The 18,472-nt window shown below is 45.4% G+C and overlaps 1 protein-coding gene across 1 annotated transcript in view; it reads left to right on the forward strand.

Moving 5' to 3' along the window:
- LIMD1 (LIM domain containing 1) overlaps positions 1-18,472 on the forward strand; it is a 71,790-nt gene that overhangs the window by 32,410 nt on the left and 20,908 nt on the right. The window contains exon 2 of the mRNA XM_061196629.1: positions 3,476-3,577. Coding sequence (XP_061052612.1) covers positions 3,476-3,577 — 102 coding nt within the window. The remainder of the gene's footprint in view (positions 1-3,475; positions 3,578-18,472) is intronic.

Below are 18,472 nucleotides of genomic sequence, written 5' to 3' on the forward strand. Positions count from 1 at the left end.
GTGAGTGCACTTTGTCAGGGGCTGCAGGTGTTCAGAGATGCATAAGACTCTGTAAAAGGCGTTTACAGGGGTGTGTGTACCCCAGGTACAAGGAGGTGAGGGCCAGGGCAGAGGGGAGGCGACACAGGCTGTACGTGGAGCTGCACAGAAAGTGATTCAGCTCAGCAGTTCTTCACTGAACACTTGCCGAGGCCACTGTTAAGACGTGGCCCTGTCTCTCTTTTTTTGGATTTTATTTTATTTTATGTTTTAAACATCTTTATTTTACTGAAGTATAGTTCACTTACAATATTGTATTAGTTTCAGGTGTACAGCGAAGTGAAAAGAATATATATATTCTTTTTCAGATTCTTTTCCATAATAGGTTATTACAAGATATTGAATATGTGTTCCCTGTGCTGTACAGTAAATCCTTGTTATCTATTTTATCTACAGTAGTTTGTATCTGTTAATCCCATACTCCTAATTTATCCCTCCCCCCTCTTTTCCCTTCGGTAACCATAAGTTTGTTTTCGATGTCTGTGAGTCTATTTCTTTTTTGTAAATAAGTTCATTTGTATTACTTTTTAGATTTCACATGTAATAATATTTGTCTTTCTCTGTCTGACTTACTTCACATAATATGATAATCTCTAGGTCCATCCACGTTGCTGCAAATGGCATTAGTTCATTCTTTTTATGGCTGAGTAATATTCCATTGTGTATATATATACACCACATCTTCTTTATCCATTCATCTGTTGAAGCACTTGGGTTGCTTCCATACCTTGGCTATTGTAAATATTACCGCTATGAACATCGGGGTGCATGTATCTTTTCAAATAAGAGTTTTTGTCTTTTCTGGATACATGCCCAGGAGTGGGATTGTTGGATCATATGGTAATTCTAGTTTTAGTTTTTTAAGGAACCACCAGACTGTTTTCCATAATGGCTACACCAGTTTACATCGATGTGGCCCCTATCTTGAAGGTGCTCCCAATTCACTAGGAGAGGCAGGCAGTGCCCAGGTAACCAGTAACCTGCCACAGCACAGTAGGTGCCGTGTCCAGTGCTGGGCATACCAACCCCGTTGCTTCCATGTCCACACACACGCCTAAATGCCAGAGGCCCCGCCTGGCCCACCTGGGCTGCCTGCTTCAGTGGCCGGCCGCCAGCACCATTGGTTTCTAGAGTGACGAGCCTGCTGCAGCAGGTTTAGAGAGGAGTGGTACTGGCAGAACCCTGCCGTCTTCACTCTTCCCTGCTGGCTGGACACAGCTCTGACTGTGCCAGCAAAGGAATGCAGTTTGCCCAGAACGGATGTATTTCTTGACTTAAGAGCAGCCTAATTGTATATGAAATAATCAGACAAAAAGAAATTCTGATGCCTCTGAGTTCCTTGATGTTTTCAATTTCATCATGCTGTTTGCTAGGTACAGAAATACCAGCTGTCCAGTAGTTTCATCCTGCGTATGTGTGTGCGTGTGCGTGCACGCGTACCCACACACAAAGGTAATTTCATAGCCAGTAAGAAAAGGTGGAAGGGAAGGGCCTTGGGGAACTTGCCGGGGTGTTGGAAACATTCTATATCTTGATCTGGGTTTACATTACATAGGTTACTTGTCAAAACTCATTGGATGATAGACTTATAATTTGTGCATTTCACTGTTTGAATTTTATCTTGAAAAAACAACTGTAAGCAAATAATGGACTGTCATTAATGATATGCAGGCTGAAGTGTTCAGGGTGAAGTGGACTGCTGTCTGCATCTTACTGTGAAATGTGTCACAAATAAGATGGATGGTTGGATTGATTAAGGGATGGGCAGCAAAATGCTAGCAATTGTAGAATTGAGGTGGTGGGCATATGGGTGTTCCCTGTATGATTCTTCCCATTTTTCTGCATGCTTGAAAGTTTTCATAATAAAATGTTAAAGCAGAAGAACTACAAATAACCACCACTTGTGATCCCTAGAACTTTCCATAAGCGAATTCCTCCAAGAGCCAGTTTTCTTGGCTGACCCAGTACCGTTCCTACAAACGGCATCACCTGCTTCCTAAGGGAGTGTTGGTGAAGCGACGTGAGGGCCCTGGGCTTAGTGTGTTCTCTATGGACCTGGTGTGGTTGGTGTGGACGTGTTTCATGAAGGATGTGTTAGCTTGGACTTCCTTGGAAGGTGATGCAGTTTATCAACTTGAAATGATAAGAACTTTGAAACACAGGGCTTTCTGCCCTGCAGGCAGAATGTGGCTGGGGACTTGCAGCCTGAGAACAGCCTGACAGATGGGAACCAGAGCTAGAAAAGGCTGGCTGAGCCCCTGACCAAGGACATGAGCTGGCTACCCTGATGGATGCTGGGGGACCTTTTTGTATATATTTAAATTTTTGAAAAATTAGTTATATATATTTTATATATAAATTGTATAGAGATGTATAATTGATTTTTCAAAAATTTTAACATTATACAGTATATTTAAACAGATCCAGGGGAATTCCCTGGCAGTCCAGTGGTTAGGACTCGACACTTTCAGTGCCATGGGCCCGGGTTCGATCCCTAGTCAGGGAACTAAGATCCCACAAGCCACTCGGCACCGCCAAAAAATTAAAAAATTTTAAAAATTTAAAAAAACAGATCCAAACACTTTTTGAGACTAGACTTTTTTCAGCTATAACAATGCCTGCCCTTGTAAGTTTTTTTTTAATACAGAAGATGGAAAGAAGTAAAACCTGCCATAATTTTACAGTTTTGGTATATTTCCTTCTTGAATCTTTTAAAAAAATTTCATGCATTATTTACATAATTGTCATCTTTTTCATTTGACTATAATGGAGGAGTTCTTTGGAAGGGAGACTCCAAGACCTCCTTTTATGTGGACTGGCCCACATAAAGGACCATATAAAGGGACCGAAGAGTGGGCATAGGGCTCAGACAGGGGAGCCCCGAGCAAAGGCAAGGAGCTGAGACCCAGTGGCCAGGGGCAGGGGCAGGGCAGAGCACTGGGCTTGCAGTCTGAGAGACCTGGGGCTTGGGGGCCTGATCACTCTTTGTAAAAAGTGAGGTTAGTAAATCCCCGTTGGTGGTTCCCATTGTAAATTAAAGGAAATAATTTGGTTGAAGTTGCCCAACCTGTGTATTTGGCATATTGTAATCCTGGTGCAGCATTTGGACGTTGTCTTATAACGGTGGGAGGCTTTGAAAGCTTTGGGCAAGGGAGGAGATGGAAGAAGTGGAGGTATTCTGAACATTAGCACGCTGGTGTGGAGGGGGCCTGAACATGAGCCTGGGGCCTGATTCCTGCAGTGGAAAGGACTGATAGTTGAAAGGCTGATGGAGGGAGAGAGCATGAGAGAAAGACATTGCAAAGGAGTAATCCTTGGGAGTTGGTGATGGGCTGGTTAGGGGAAGGGGTGGGTATCTTGCTTTGTCCATTGGCTTTTTATCACTCACTTTACACTGTTTCCCTCCTGACTCACTGCCGTGTTCTTTCCCTTGCAGGAGCCTGTGTGAAATGCAGCAAGGGGGTGTTTGGGGCTGGCCAGGCCTGCCAGGCCATGGGGAACCTCTACCACGATGCGTGCTTCACCTGTGCGGCCTGCAGTAAGTGTGTGTGTATGTGTGTGTGTGTGTGTGTGTGTGTGTGTGTTGAGGGACAGGGTAAGGAACACAGGGAACCAGGAGGGAGGAGACAGAAGAGCATCCTTCCTGGAGACACTTGGCCCATGTCCCTCCATGGTCCTATGGGAAGGCAGGACAGTGTCCTCTAGAACAGGGTTTTGTACCACCAACACAAGGCCCATCAGGGTAAGCTGACTTATCACAGAGTACCAGGGTTTGCCTGGGGCCCACTCTGGTGGTAGTGGAGCAGTCCCTAATAACATCAGGTTTATAATGCATATCAGAGGTCTCAGAAGAGTCGGGAGGAAAGCGCTGGGATTCACCATTGTCTGCCCTGTTGTCAGTTTTCTCCGCCACTGTGGGGACCAGGCAGTCAGTTACCCCTGTGTGAAGCAGGGTCCTTTCATAACTCTTTGGCCCCGATCTTTCATTTGGAGGCTGCTGTTCAGTGGGAAGTGTGAGCGTGTGCGTGAATGCCTGTGTGTATGCATGCCACACACGTATCGGTGCCTCTTAGCAAACACCTGTGGGCATCTTTGTACTGCATTACGGGCATTATGCCGAAAGCAGCAAATCAGGAAACTAGGCCTGTGCCCTGCTCAGCAAACTGCTCATTGAACTGATGGCATCCACGGTGGAAGATTCTAACACATTGCAGGCTGTTTGCCAAGTCTGACGGAGCCATGAATTGTGCTTGTTTCATGGTCTCTACCAAAGATTAATTTTGAGGAGCATTTTTGAAAAATGTCCCACTGACATCTCCACTTCTACACCAAGGCTGGCAGCTGTCTATTAAAAGGAAACATTACAACAAAGCCAAAGAGAGTCCGGGACCAGGGGGTCTTATCGTCTGGCCCAGTGGTCCCCAGTCCTGGCAGTTCATTAGAATCACGGGAGAGTTGGGGGGAGAGATTTTAAAAGCCAGTGATGGACTTCTCTGGTGGCACAGTGGTTAAGAATCCGCCTGCCAATGCAGGGGACACGGGTTCGAGCCCTGGTCCGGGAAGATCCCACGTGCCGCAGAGCATCTAAGCCCGTGTGCCACAACTACTGAGCCTGCGCTCTAGAGCTCGCGAGCCACAACTACTGAGCCCGTGAGCCACAACTACTGAAGACCGCGTGCCTAGAGTCCGTGCTCCACAATCAGAGAAGCCACCGCAATGAGAAGCCCGTGTGCTGCAACGAAGAGTAGCCCCCGCTCGCCGTAACTAGAGAAATGCCCACGCACAGCAATGAAGATCCAATGCAGCCAAAAATAAATAAATAAATTAAAAAAAAAAAAACCAGTGATGCCCCAGCCCCACCCTGACCAGCAGAATCAGAAGCCCTAGGGGTGGGGTTTCTAGAGTGGGGCACATGTATCGTTTCTAGGCTCCTCCGGTGACCCCCAGGTGTGGCCAGAACTGAGTACCTGGGATTAGTGCCAAGCTTCTCATTTTAGAAGCCTCCGGAGATGGGAAGAGGAGGGACTTTCTTGGCTGGTTTGTGGCACAGCCCTCAAGAGCGCCTGGTTCCCAGTCTGAAGTTCACCAGGTGGGCATGGGCCTACCATGCCTTGATGGCACAGGCATATGCCCGGTTCCAAACCTTGGGCTTCATCCTCACGGAGATTTCCCATAAAACACATGCCTAAGAGTTTCCGCCTTGATCGTTACTCACCTTTGTAGGGAAAATTGTGAAAGACTTTGAGATGGATCACACAGTCTCCTGAGCGTCTGCAGTGGAAATGTAGGAGTTTTCTGGTTATTGGAGTCCCTGGGTCTCTGGGCCTTTCCTTGCCTTTGAGCTGTGTTACACTCTCTAAGTTGTAGAATCTTGACGGCAAGGCCCGTGATTCTTGTCCACAGCAACGCAAACTGTGTCTGGCAGAGATTGACCAGTTTTGCATCCATTAAGCAAATTTACTTCAGCATTTCTGATGGCCTGCACATGGATGGTTCTTTGCTGTCTCCCAGTTGTAACATCTTATTGGTCTCTCATTCAGTGATGAATTAAATAAAATCTTTGACCTGTGTTTGTGTTTTATCTGTAAAGAGTTGTGATCACACCTTCTTTTAAAAATTATCTTTGACTTTTGGCTCCTGTAACTGTTTCTTAATATTTGCTCTATCTTCCAGGAAAAAAGAAAATAAATATTGAGTAGAGGCTGTTTTTATATCTCAAGCAATTACCATTTGAACTAGAAAGTTGTTGGGGGGCAAAAACTACTGGTGAGTCTGTTGGTTCCACCAGTGGCTGCTTGACTAGCTGGCAGTTCCTTGATGGGCTGAGTTTATTTTCAAATTATGACAAACACAAACACTCAGGAAGACAGCTGCTTTGGAATTTTGCTTGTTCTAGCATTTAAGGCCCTTGTGGTCTGGTCTGTGTTTTATTGCTTCCTACTTCCTTATCACAGTGAGACAATTTCTCTCTTCCCCATTCACTCCCTGGAACCTCCTTTCCCCACTCACTTCGTGCACTTAAATTCTGTCCAGCTTTTAGGACCCAGCTCCAATGCCTCCTCTTCCAGGAAGCCTTCCTTGTTCCCCAAGCAGGAAAGAACCGTTTCTCCTGAACTAGGCATGCCCTACCTTCTCACATAAACAATGAACCACTGTCTGCGATTCTGGTGCCAGCAAACCAGGCCGTAGAGCAGAGTTGCTGAAGGAAGCTCTGAGTTCCATCAGAAAGTGAGTGTGGTGGTATTCCTGTTGTGGGTAAACATACAGCTTCCTCCCCACTCACAGGGAGCAGTTGGAGACCCAGGCACGTGTCTGAGCAGCTTCTCGTGGACGCCAGAAGTGACTTGCCTTTGTTCAGTTAACTTACTGCTGCCAGTAACTGCTTTCAGCAGAGGGAGGTGCCAGGGTGGCCCACGTCCTGTGTCTGCGAGTCCTCAAGGATGTCTGCATGAGCCTCGGCACGTGGACGCAGCACAGTGGGGGCCGGGCTCTCATCCAGTCCGTCCCCTCCTTCGTTGGGGAAGAGAAAATTAGGGTCAGAGAGGGAAAGAGACTTCTCGAGGTTGAAAACCTAGCAGTTGAGCTGAATCCATGGCTCCTGAATCTAGATTAGGTTAGCCTTGCACATCTGTTTGTCTGGTTGGTTACAGTGTGTGTGAGAGTGTACTGTATATATGCGTGTGAGTGTGTTTTCCCATTTCATTTATGAGAATACTCTAGCTTGAAACACCATCAAGATGTATTTCTGTAGGTACACACACACTGGCACGTGCACACACTCACTTCTTGGATCTTATTGATACTTTATTAAAACATAACATCGGGATCTTATTGAGAGCTCACATGCACTTACAAGGCAAGGCCAAGGCCCGACTGATTTGATCAGTAAAGATAAAACAAGCTACTTCTAGGTTCAGACAATTTATTCCCTTTGTGAGCAACCAAAAGGACATGCCAAAGGTGCCTTTGTCCCTGTCCCACACCCCAAAAGGGACAGCACTGAAACAAAAGGGCCGATGACTGCAGTGTAAGTTATGAGATGCTAAGCAGTCAATCCTGGACGTGGCTAAGTGGTCGTGAGTCAGCAGCTCCCTTCAGAGGGGTGGGGCAGAGAGCCCTCACCCCATCAGAGATGAGAGACTGTCTCATGTCCCGGAGACAGTCCTAGAGCAGCTCCTTACAAGCCGCTCATCCTATGTCCTGGGAGGATCCCAAGGTGTTTCACACGCCCAGACAAACCTCTGCCTCTGGATGGTGCAAGTTCTCCCGGGCACCTTGGCCAATTCCCCATCTGCCAACAAGCAACAATGTTTAGTTCATTTTTAGTTGTGGGAACAACATGACAGCCACAAAAAATTTTAAAGACAGTAACCTGGTTTGTTATCATTCTAGAACAGGTATTTTCACTAATATTTTCCCTTCTAGATTTTGTCCAGATTTATACACATTTTTTAGAGTTGTGATCATAGAGTGTAAACCAGTATTGTATCCTTTTTGATTTAATATTGTGTCATAAGTTCACCCCTGTCTTTGTAGTCTTCTTCATAATAATCATTTTAACAGTTACATAGTTGTCAACTGAGCCGTTCCACGGTTTGATGGCAGGGAGCGAGTGTCTCCGTGTCTCGGGTTTGTTGGTTATTACACGTGGCCCCAGTGAATGTCTTTGTGCCTGTGTGCTTTTCTCCCTCTGCTGAGTTGTTTCCTTGGTGTTCGTTCCCAGAAGCAAGCATTCAGGGCGCGATGCGTGGGCGTTTATGTGGTTTGTTAAAGTTCTTTTTTGATGTGCTCCTCTGGCCGCAGCGGGTGTGTTTGGTTGCCATGGAGATGTGTGCTGTGGGTCTCCCTCTCCCACCTCGGCTCTGCCCACCCAAGGTGGCCAGGCCCCCAACTGGATGCTCTCAGGAGCCATTGGCACAGCATGGGGTGGGGGGAGGGTAGGCATGGCCTTGGCCAGCAGCCATGGGCCGTGTGTCTGGACACCATGTGTCAAGTGGCCTGAATGAGGAGAAGCTGGCGCCCGTCTGTGGCTCAAGAGAGGCTGAACAAGAAGGAAGAAAAAGTGTGTTGGACTTGGGGGGTCAAGTGAAGTCTCCTCGGCACCTTCCAGCATAGACTATGAGGCAGAGAGAGGCCAGGCTCTGTGTCCTCACCCCAGGCCGTTTTAGGCCCAGAAAGTAAGATTTTGTTCATTTTGTAAAGATTAAATAAATTCCGTCCTGGAGTCATGGGGAAACCAGTTTGCCATGTTCACGGCCCCTACTGTTTCTCAGCCGTGTGAGTTGGAAAACGATGGACGAGATAAGACATGCTCTTCCCCAGAAGCCCAGAGACCACAAGGGTGCCCTGGTCTTGGGGGTAGGGCTTGGGGGGCAGGCAGTCCTGAGGCTGATGGGGATTATGCCCAGCACAGGCCTGAGCTCAGAGGAAGGCAGCTGAGGGCCGGATGGGGTCCACTGACAGAACAGGGCTGGGATGTGCAGGTCACGGCCAGAACAGGTGACTCTTGAGTGTTGTGACCTAGTGCTTATGTTCCTGAGCTGGTGTTGCACTGTGATCTGCCTTAGGGAAAAAACACAACAAAACTAAGAACATATGCCACTGCCCATCCCACCTTCCAAAAACCAAACATCCATGCCTGTTAAAGGTTGTGAAGGGATTTTATAGTGAAATCTCACACATTTATTTAGACCCCATCTGGGAAAGTCTGTCTAACAGAGTTAGTGAAATCCTGCATCCAGAACACTAGAAAGTGCCATTTCATTCCTTCAGGTAAATGAAACAACTAGAAATAAGCCCAGAGCTGTGGGACGGAGGTTCTTAGTGAATAAATCAGTGATTGGTGATTCATCCATCAGTAAGTTCACATCTGAAGTGCGGGAGGGTTCTTGGAGGTTGTTTTGTTTCTCTTACCAAGTCTAAGCACTGCCTCTGAAATCATGTTAACCTTTTTCATTGACTTTGTATATGCCCCCTCACCAGCCCAGCCTTTGGAGATGCCCAGATTCTGAAATAGTTGAGCCTGAATTTGGGAGGTCTCCCTTTAATTCATGGCAGGCATGCTTTCTTAAGAGTCATCTCAATATTTGTAAGTAATTCTCAGGTGAGCTTTCTAGCTTACTTTCGGCCTGACCCTGCCCTGATCCTCTCACTTGCAGTAGCTCACTAAATCCTTGTTAACAGCCCAGTGAGTTCAGCATTGTTATTACTCTCATTTCACAGACGAGCAGAGGCTTGGAGAGTTTAGTTTGCTTGTGGTTGGTTATATCGATGTTAAATAGCCTGGTTGGCACTTGAACCCAGGACCGTGTGGACCCACAGCCCTTGCTTGCAGCCACTGTATCAAATTAGCTTTGCTTAGAGAGACACTGGATCTTGCCATGACATCTCAGGTTCAGCTCTGCCTGGGGGCTATGTGACAGCAAAGGTTGGGTTTGGGGATACTTTTGACTTGTGAATGCAGAAGAATGGCCTTGTACTTGGAATAGGGGAGCTAGAATTCAGTAGTGGGTGGGATGTACCCGTAGGAGAGAAATGGATTAAGGGCTTTGATTAGAGGTCTGTTCCTTTTTAAGGGCTTTGATCCCTGAATTTCTGAGCTGTTGAGTCATCCCAATATTTCTCATCATATTCAGCATTTGTGTGCGAGCTGAATGAGTCAGCTGGATCTAGGGAAAAAGCTGAAGATCAAGAAAGTGAGAAAGGGACAGTGGGCAGATACAAAGGAAATCAGTGGGTGAGGGTGAAATCAGGAAACAACCAAAATAGACGGAGCTGGGCAAAGGGCTGTGCAGGTCGAAGGAGAGCAGAGGGGTGGCTTTTACTTGACGTGTCATCAGATGGTCACTTGTCCCTCTCCAGCAAACCCAGTTCTGCTGCGTGCACCAGAATTGGGACCAGACTTGGTTTCCCAGATCAGACTTGTTGATGCAGTGAGAGGCCATGATGTCCCCGACAGTGAGAGAACATCAGCTTCTTTGTGCCTGTGACATTAAAGGAGTCTGGGATTGTTAAGCTATGTTGTGAGGGTAACTCCAGTGCGACCTGTATCATTAATTGCCACACCTGCATTCCAAACACCTTTCTTATATTTGGACACGCATAGTTTGGGTGGAAATCTGCACCCTTTCCTTCAATAATCCCAGACCAAGGGTGAGACTTGGTGGTACCCAGTGTGTCCTCAACTCTAAGAGCAGAATGGAGGGTGCTCTGACACGACGGGGCTCATCACACCCTGATTAGCATATGACGTCACACTGGGTGCCTCATCTCAGACCCAGAACCCTGGGTTTAGGGAGTGAGATCTTTTACGGAAAACTGAGCTTTATTCTGGCATCACAGTTACTGCTTGGGTCTCCTTGGTGCCCTCATCTTGCTAAGAGCATCTCTTCTCTCTTAAATGTTCTGTCTCTCAAATGTTCTCTTAAACTTCTGTCCCCACCTCTGGCCCTGTGATGGTTAATTTTATGTGTCAACTTGACTGGGCCACGGGGTGCCCAGATTTTGGTCTAACATTATTCTGGGTGTCTGTGAAGGTTTCTTGATGGGAGTAACAATTGGTAGACTGAGTAAAGCTCTCCCTTATGTGGGTGGTCCTCACCCAATCAGTTTTGTTCAATACAACAAAAAGGTGGATGCTTCTGGAGTAAGGGGACTTCCTCCTGCCTGACTGCCTTGAACAGGGACATCAGTTGTTTCCTGCCTTTGGACTGGAGCTACATCATCACTATCCTGGGCCTCCAGCCTGCTGACTGCAGATCTTGGGACCTGTCAATCCCCATAATCATGGGAGCCAATTCCTTATAACCAATCAACCTCCCTCCCTCTCTCTCTCTTCCTCCTCTGCCTTCCCCCTATATATACTGACAATTTCGTCTGCACCCAGGCTTTCTATCGGTGCTCTGATGCCTCTGACATGGGTTGTACTATGAGCCACCGTTTGCAGAATATTTGCTCGGTCGTCTCACGCCCCTCATTTGCTTCCCAGCCACACTCATTTGCACAAGAGGAAGTGGAGCCCCAGAGCGGTTGCATAGCTGGTCTGTGGGGGACTGGGGTCCCGACTCAGGTCCAGGTGGCTCCACAGTCTATGTTTTTGCCACCTCTACGGTCCTCACCCTTTACCGAACACCAGCCCCAGTCCCGAGAAGCTGGTTCCACCTGCAGACATCCTGATTCCTGAAGTCTACAGAGCAGAGGCCCGCGCGTGCATGACGAGCATCCCAGGGGGTCCGATGCAGTCAGCTGGGATCTTGTCTGTGGCCGTGTGACTGGCCTCACCCCCACCCACTTACCTTCATTTGGCCCCCAGCTCCCTGGCTGCTTTTCTGAGCTCTAGACGTGCACCGTCCAGTAGGGCAGCCACAGCCACATGTGACTTTTGAGTGCTTGAAACGTGGCTAGTGTGACTGAGGAGTTGACATTTTTATTTCATTTTAATTAATTCAGTTTAAATTGAAATAGGCACACGTGGCTAGTGGCTACCATATTGGACATTGTAGGTAAAGTCTCTCCTCCTAAGCCGTAGTTCACTTATTAATAAGAAACAATCAGTAAGTTTATTGTTTTTATTTTATGCGTCACAAAGGCAATATAGTCACATTGTAAAAAAAATACATGTGGAAGAAGAAAATCACCCATAACCCCAAACCAAAACAAAACAAAACAAAATAATGTTGGCTATACCCACATGGACATCATTTTTGCCAGGTTGTCATCACAGTACTTGCTTTTATGTTCTGTTTGTTCCATTTAGAAGTATGTCATATGCTTCTTCCTCATTGCTGTGTGGTCTCCTTAAGCATCTGCTGCGTAAGGTACTGTTGACTTGATGACTCAAAGCCAATGCAACCTTCCTGCCAGTTAAAGTTTAAAGGGGAAGAGAATCCTTATTACCACATGAGCCAGGCGTGGATCCTGTGATCAGGTTTTCAAGGACCAGGTGCACCTCCGGGGCACTGAGCAGCCTGGGAGTCTGGCAAATCCATTGCCAGGACAGACCGTGCAAGCAGCAGCCCCTGCAGTGTCCACCGTTGGTGGGTTTGCATGCCAGCGGGGACCCGGGTGCCCCACTGAGGGAAGACCCTCTCTGTTCCTCCTGTGGATCACTGCTTTCCCTCCTGACTGCCTCAGGTCCTGTTTGCTGCCCTGCCCACCTCCATCCACACAGCTGGCCTTTGAGCACAGCTGTGAGGGGACTACTCCCCTGCTCTGAGACCTCAGCCACTTCTTCTCATAACATCATAGTCTGATTCCTTTACTTGACATTGAACACATTCCTTCAAGTAGTTCCAACCCCTTTCTTGTCTGCTCTCTTGCCACTGTCTCCTCCACCCTGTGTCCATCGGAACCTCCGGCCACACTAAACATCACCACCCTTTCCTACCCGTGTCTTGTCACCCTCACACTTCATCCCACGGGGTACGCATCACTCTCCAAGTGACGTCCTCCATTGTGATCTCTGCTGTGGCTCCTCTGATGCAGGTTTCATACACACCTTGTTCATTTACCTGTCTTGTGGTGTTTTGAATTATGATTAGATTGAAACTGTTGGCAGGGGTCTATGCCTCCCCCTCTGTGGTCAGTTTTGTGAGAACGGGGACAGTGTTTAACTGATCTTGATTTACCCTTGATCTGCCACTGTTAGTATAATGCAGGGCACACAGTTAGCACTGAGGAAATGTTGGAGGGCATAAAGGTGGCATTATCCATTACCCTGTACCCATAAGCTTTCACTCCCCATTTCCCATCCCTCTTTTTCTAGCCCTAAACAAGCACTCCTGTATAGATTTGCCTATTCTGGATGTTTCATATAAATAGAGTCATATATATGTGGTCTTTTGTAACTAGCTTCTTTTACTTAGCATAATGTGATCCAGAGTCATCCATGTTGTAGCATGTATCAGAACTTCATTCCTTTTATATTTATTTATTAAAATATTTATTTATTCATTTATTTATTTATTTTTGTCTGCGTTGGGTCTTCATTGCTGCGCGTGGGCTTTCCCTAGTTGCGGTGAGTGGGGGCTGCTCTTCGTTGAGGTGTGTGGACTTCTCATTGTGGTGGCTTCTTTTTGTTTTGTTTTGTTGCAGAGCACGGGCTCTAGGCGCGCGGGCTTCAGTAGTTGCAGCACGTGGGCTCAGTAGTTGTGGCTCGTGGGCTCTAGAGTGCAGGCTCAGTAGTTGTGGCGCACAGGCTTAGTTGCTCCGTGGCATGTGGGATGTTCCTGGACCAGGGATTAAACCCGTGTCCCCTACATTGGCAGGTGGATTCTTAACCACTGCGCCACCAGGGAAGTCCCTCCATTCCTTTTCATGGCTGAATAATAATCCATCGTATGGATAGACCACATTTTATTTATCCATTCATTAGTCAGTGGACACTCGTTTCCACTTTTTGGCCATTATAAATAAGGCTGCTATGAAGATTCCTGTGCACGTTTCTGTGTGGACATATTTTTTCAGTTCTTTAGGGTAGATATCTAAGAGTGGAATTGCTGTGTCATATGGTAACTCTATGTTTAACTTTTTTGAGGCACTGTTTTGCAAAATGGCTGCACCATTTTACATTCCCACCAGCAGTGTATGAGGGTTCCAGTATCTCCACATTCTTGCCAGTACTTGTGATTGTCTGACTTTGATTCTAACCATCCTAGTGAGTGTGAAGTTGAATCTCAGTGTGGTTTTGATTTGCATTTCCCTGATGACTGATGTGGAGCATCTTTTCATGGCCTATTTGTATGTCTTATTTGGAGAAATGGCTATTCAGATCCCTTACCCTTTTTTTTTTGGCCGCACCGAATGGCATGTGGGAATCTCAGTTCCCCGATCAGGGATTGAACCCGCGCCCTCTGCACTGGAAGCTCGGAGTCTTAACCACTGGACTCTCAGGGAAGGTCCCCCCTTAGCCATTTTTAATTGGGTTATTTGTCTTTTTATTATTGAGTTCTAATGGTTCTTTATATGTTCTACATGTAAATATTCTGTTAGATATATAATTTACCAATGTTTTCTCTTATTCTGTGCACTGTTGTTTCACTTTCCTGATGTTATTATTTGCAGCACAGAAGTTCTAAATTTTGATATAGTCTAATCTATCTATTTTTTCTTTTGTTTCTTGTGGTTTTGGTGCTTTATCTCAGAAAACATAGACCTACCAAATGTCACAAAGATTCATGCCCTGAGAGCTATAGTTTTTAGCTCTTAGGTTGAGCTCTTGGATACATTTTGAGTTAATTCCTGTATGTGGTTTGGGGTAGAAGTTCAGGTTCATTCTCTGGCGTGTGGATAGCCAGTTTTCCCAGCCCCGTCTGTTGAAAAGGCCGTTCTTTCTCAATTGGATTGTTGTGGCAAATTCGTCAAAAATTAATTGACCCTAAAATGTAAGGGTTTATTTCCGGTCTCTCAGTTTTCTTCCATTGCTCTAGTCAATTATCTTTTAAAGAGATTTAACTAATGAGAACAAAATCTTATTTATCCATGCAGTTACTCTTTCTAGTCCTCCTTATTCCTTTGTTTAAATCCAGATTTTCATCTGGTACCATTTTCTTTCTCCTTAAAAGACTTCCTTTAACTTGTTTTTTTTTTTTTTGGTAATGCAGATCTGCCCGTGAAGAATTGTTTCAGCTTTTGAATGTCTGAATTCAGCCGTACTTCACTTTGGTTTTAAAAGATATTTTTTGCTGTGTGTGGAATTCTAGGTTGATAGTTTTTTCTTTCATTTTTAAAAAATGTTGTTTCACTGTTTTCTTGCTTGCTTTGTTTTCAATCAGAAATCCAGTGCCATCTTTATCTTTGTCTCTTTGTATGTAACATGTCTTTTTCCTCTGATTAAGATTTTCCCTTTATCATTGATTTTGAGAAGTTTGATCATGATGTCCCTTGGTGCACTTTTCATGTTTCTTGTGCTTGGGGTTTGTTGAGCTTTTTGGATCTGTGAGTGTATGGTCTTCATCAAATCTGGAATATTTTTGGCCATTATTTCTTCAAATTTTCTGCCACCCCCTCCTTTCCCCTTCAGGGACTCCAGTGGCCCCTTGGTTTGGCATCTTGAAGTTGTCCCACGGCTCACTTTAATGGTCTTTTCTTCCTTTCTTTCTTTCTTTTTTTTAAAATTTTGTTGGAGTGTAGTTGATTTACAATGTTGTGTTAGTTTCAGGTGTACAGCATAGTGATTCAGTTATACGTATACACATATTCATTCTTTTTCAGATTCTTTTCCCATATAGGTTGTTACAGAGTGTTAAGTAGAGTTCCCTGTGCTATATAGTGGTTTCTTGTTGATCATCTATCTTATATATAGTAGTGCGTGTATGTTAGTTCCAACCTCCTAATTTATCTCTCCCCTCCAATTAACGGTCTTTTTGTTTTTTAGATTCTTTTCCTCTCTGTTGCATTTTGGACAGTTTCTATTGCTATGCTTTTAATGTCATAGATGTTTTCTCCTTCAATGTGTAATCTGCTTTTAATCCCATTCAATGTATCTTCCATCTGACATTTTAGTTGTCATCTCTAGCAGTTCAATTTGGGCCTCTTAAAAATATCTTCTGTGTCACTGTTTAACTTTTGGGGCATATGGAATAGAATAACAATAACTCGTCCTTCTTTACTAATGCTAATGTCTGTGTCAGATCTGGGTTGATTTCCATAGATTGATTATTTTCTTCATTATGGGTTGTGTTTTCTTGCCTCTTTACATGCCTGATCATCTTTGATGGGATGCCACACGTTGTGAATCATACCTTGTTGAGTCCTAGATATTTTTACATTCCATTAAATCTTCTTGAGCATTATATCTTCTGGGGTGCAGATAACTTATTTAGAAACAGTGATCCTTTCCAATGTGCTTTTTATGATTTGCTAAGTGAGTTTAGAGCAGAGCTCAGTCTAGGGGTAATTATGCCCCACTCCCAGGGCAAAACCTTTCTGAGTATTTTACTCAGTGTTGCATGGATTATTATGTGTTTTCCCAGTCTGGTGGGAATAGACAGCTTCCGACCCTTGTGCACACCAGGCACTGTTCTCTCTCATCCTTTCGGATGTCTTTTACCCCCAGCGGTGGTTATTTTCTTCACATGCATGTGCTGATCCGTGCTCTGCTGAATCCTCTGAGGAGACCCTCTGGGAATCTCCAGGACTTTTTCTCTTTGCAGCGTTCTTTTCTCTGACTCAGATGATGATGGTCTGGAATAGTGGGCATGGAAAACTGTAAGGAAAAAACAAGACTTGGGAGTGGCTAGTGAGAAGAGGATTGCAGTGTGGAGTGGGCTACTCAGAGTGTTGTCCTCAGCCAGTGCTGGCCAGTAAGGACAGAAGCACAGAAATTGAGGCTTTTCATAACACTCTCAACAGAAATTGGAAACTTTCATAACAATTTGACAGAGCATATTGAGGCTTGGATTTCATATGTTTCATTTTCCCATATTATTGTATTTTACGAGAAAGTAAGTCTGACAGGTGGAAATTAAAAACAAAACCCCCAAGACCTGGCCTTTTACCACAGAAAAACTGAGAAGGGAACAGTGACCTGGAGGATTTGGACAAAGAGGGAGACGGAAGTGGATGTGACTTTTAGCTTCAATAATTGAAGGTTTCTGAAGGGATCCTGGCAACGGTGCCTTATGTCACATGCTTAGCATGAGCCGGTGCTGTGCTGGGCCCCACTGTGATCCCTGATTTTGTCCTCTCCTCAGCACCCTCTATGGAGGAACCCAGGGGTTTAGGTGCCCAGCCAGCCTCTCACTTGGGAAGTAGCAAAGCCAAGGACCCCAGCCTGAGTGCTTTTCCACTTTCCTCTTTCTTCCTGTTCCTCATCCCACTGGGGCAGGGTGAGCCTGTGGAATCCAGGTTGATCTGTTCACTGGAGCCGAACCAATTTGGTTGGTTTCTTTCTGTTGCTTTGTTGTTAGCAATACCTTCTAACAGTTATCCTATTCTGGAAAAAGCTGTTTGAAGAAGTAGATCCGGTAGACCTTTGTGGATGACGCAAGTGTTCCATAGCTGCCCTGAGCACAAGTGGCTTTCAGGGACTTGAAATGTGCTTGTTCAAGTTGAACTGACTTTTTTCTTTTTAAGATTTATTTATTATTTATTTACTTATTAGCTGCCTCGGGTCTTAGTTGGAGCACGCGGGCTCTTCGTTGTGGCACGCGGGTTTTTTCTCTTCTCTAGTTGTGGCGCACAGGCTCCAGGGCGCGTGGGCTCTGTAGTTGTGGCGCGCGGGCTTAGGTGCCCCGCGACGTGTGGGATCTTAGTTCCCTGACCAGGGATCGAACCCGTGTCCCCTGCATTGGAAGGCGGATTCTTTACCACTGGACCACCAGGGAAGTCCCGGAACTGAATTTTTAATGTTATTTTATTTTAATTAATTCAGTTACATATCAACAGCCACCTATGGGCTGGTAGCCACTGTGGACAGCACAGGTAGAAGTTACCAGTTGGAACGGTGCAATAAAACCATGATCTAAACAATTGCTAGCTTTTACTTTTCTCAGGAAGTATCTTCATTGTTGGGAAAACCTTGCATTTTTACTTTTTAGGGAGATATTTTAGAAACTGAAATTTGCGGTAAAGTCTTAAAGCTAAGGGCCAATTACTTTTCCAGAATAGATGATTTGGTTCTATTTCTAGAAACAAGGGAGAATGGTGAGTATTGCAAGTTTAGTTTTATTTGTCACATTAAATGGCCAACCTCTCTTTGTGTCATCATCCTCAACCGCTGTTTCCTTCACCAGGCTACACTGACTTTATCCACATTTTTCTGTTTTCATCTGAAGGTGCCCCTGAAGGCATATATAAAATATTCATTCACTGCATCTATGGGAAGTGACTTTTTGGAACGGGTTCTTGATGAGTCTGTACATTTATTAGTGAATATTTTATAAACTGTCGTGGTGATCGGAAAATAAAGAGCAACTTTGAGTACTATATTCTAAAGCTGTGGAAAAGCTCTTTATTTGGTATATTTTTCTTGTGCATATCACTATCCGTTTCCCGTTTCAGGGACTTCCTCTGCTAGAAGCAGGATGATTCTGAAACTAGAGTTATAAAGACGTAACCTGGACACACCCTCCCTCTCAACAGCTTTATGTTTGATGCTAATCGTTATAGGGATGGTCTAGGTCTTAGCACTTTTGTTTGAACAAGATGAATCTCTTCAAGTGGAGGTGCTGCTTCAGAGACAGTCCTGAGGCATAGCCTAACTCTGTGGTTCTCCAAGTGTGGTCCCTGGACCAGCACAGCCAGCATCACCCGGGAACTCATTAGAAAGGCAACTCCTCAGGCCCTTCCCAGACCTACTAAATTGGAATCTCTGGGGAGGGGCCCAGAAATCTGTGTTTTAGCAAACCCACCAGGTGGTTCTGAAGCATGCTAAAGTTTGAGGACAGCTGGCTGAATTTTCTGGTGTTCACGCCTCGACCATTGTCTTATCTTC

This window comes from Eubalaena glacialis, chromosome 7 (assembly GCF_028564815.1).
Source record: "Eubalaena glacialis isolate mEubGla1 chromosome 7, mEubGla1.1.hap2.+ XY, whole genome shotgun sequence".
In the NCBI taxonomy this organism is placed as follows: domain Eukaryota; kingdom Metazoa; phylum Chordata; class Mammalia; order Artiodactyla; family Balaenidae; genus Eubalaena; species Eubalaena glacialis.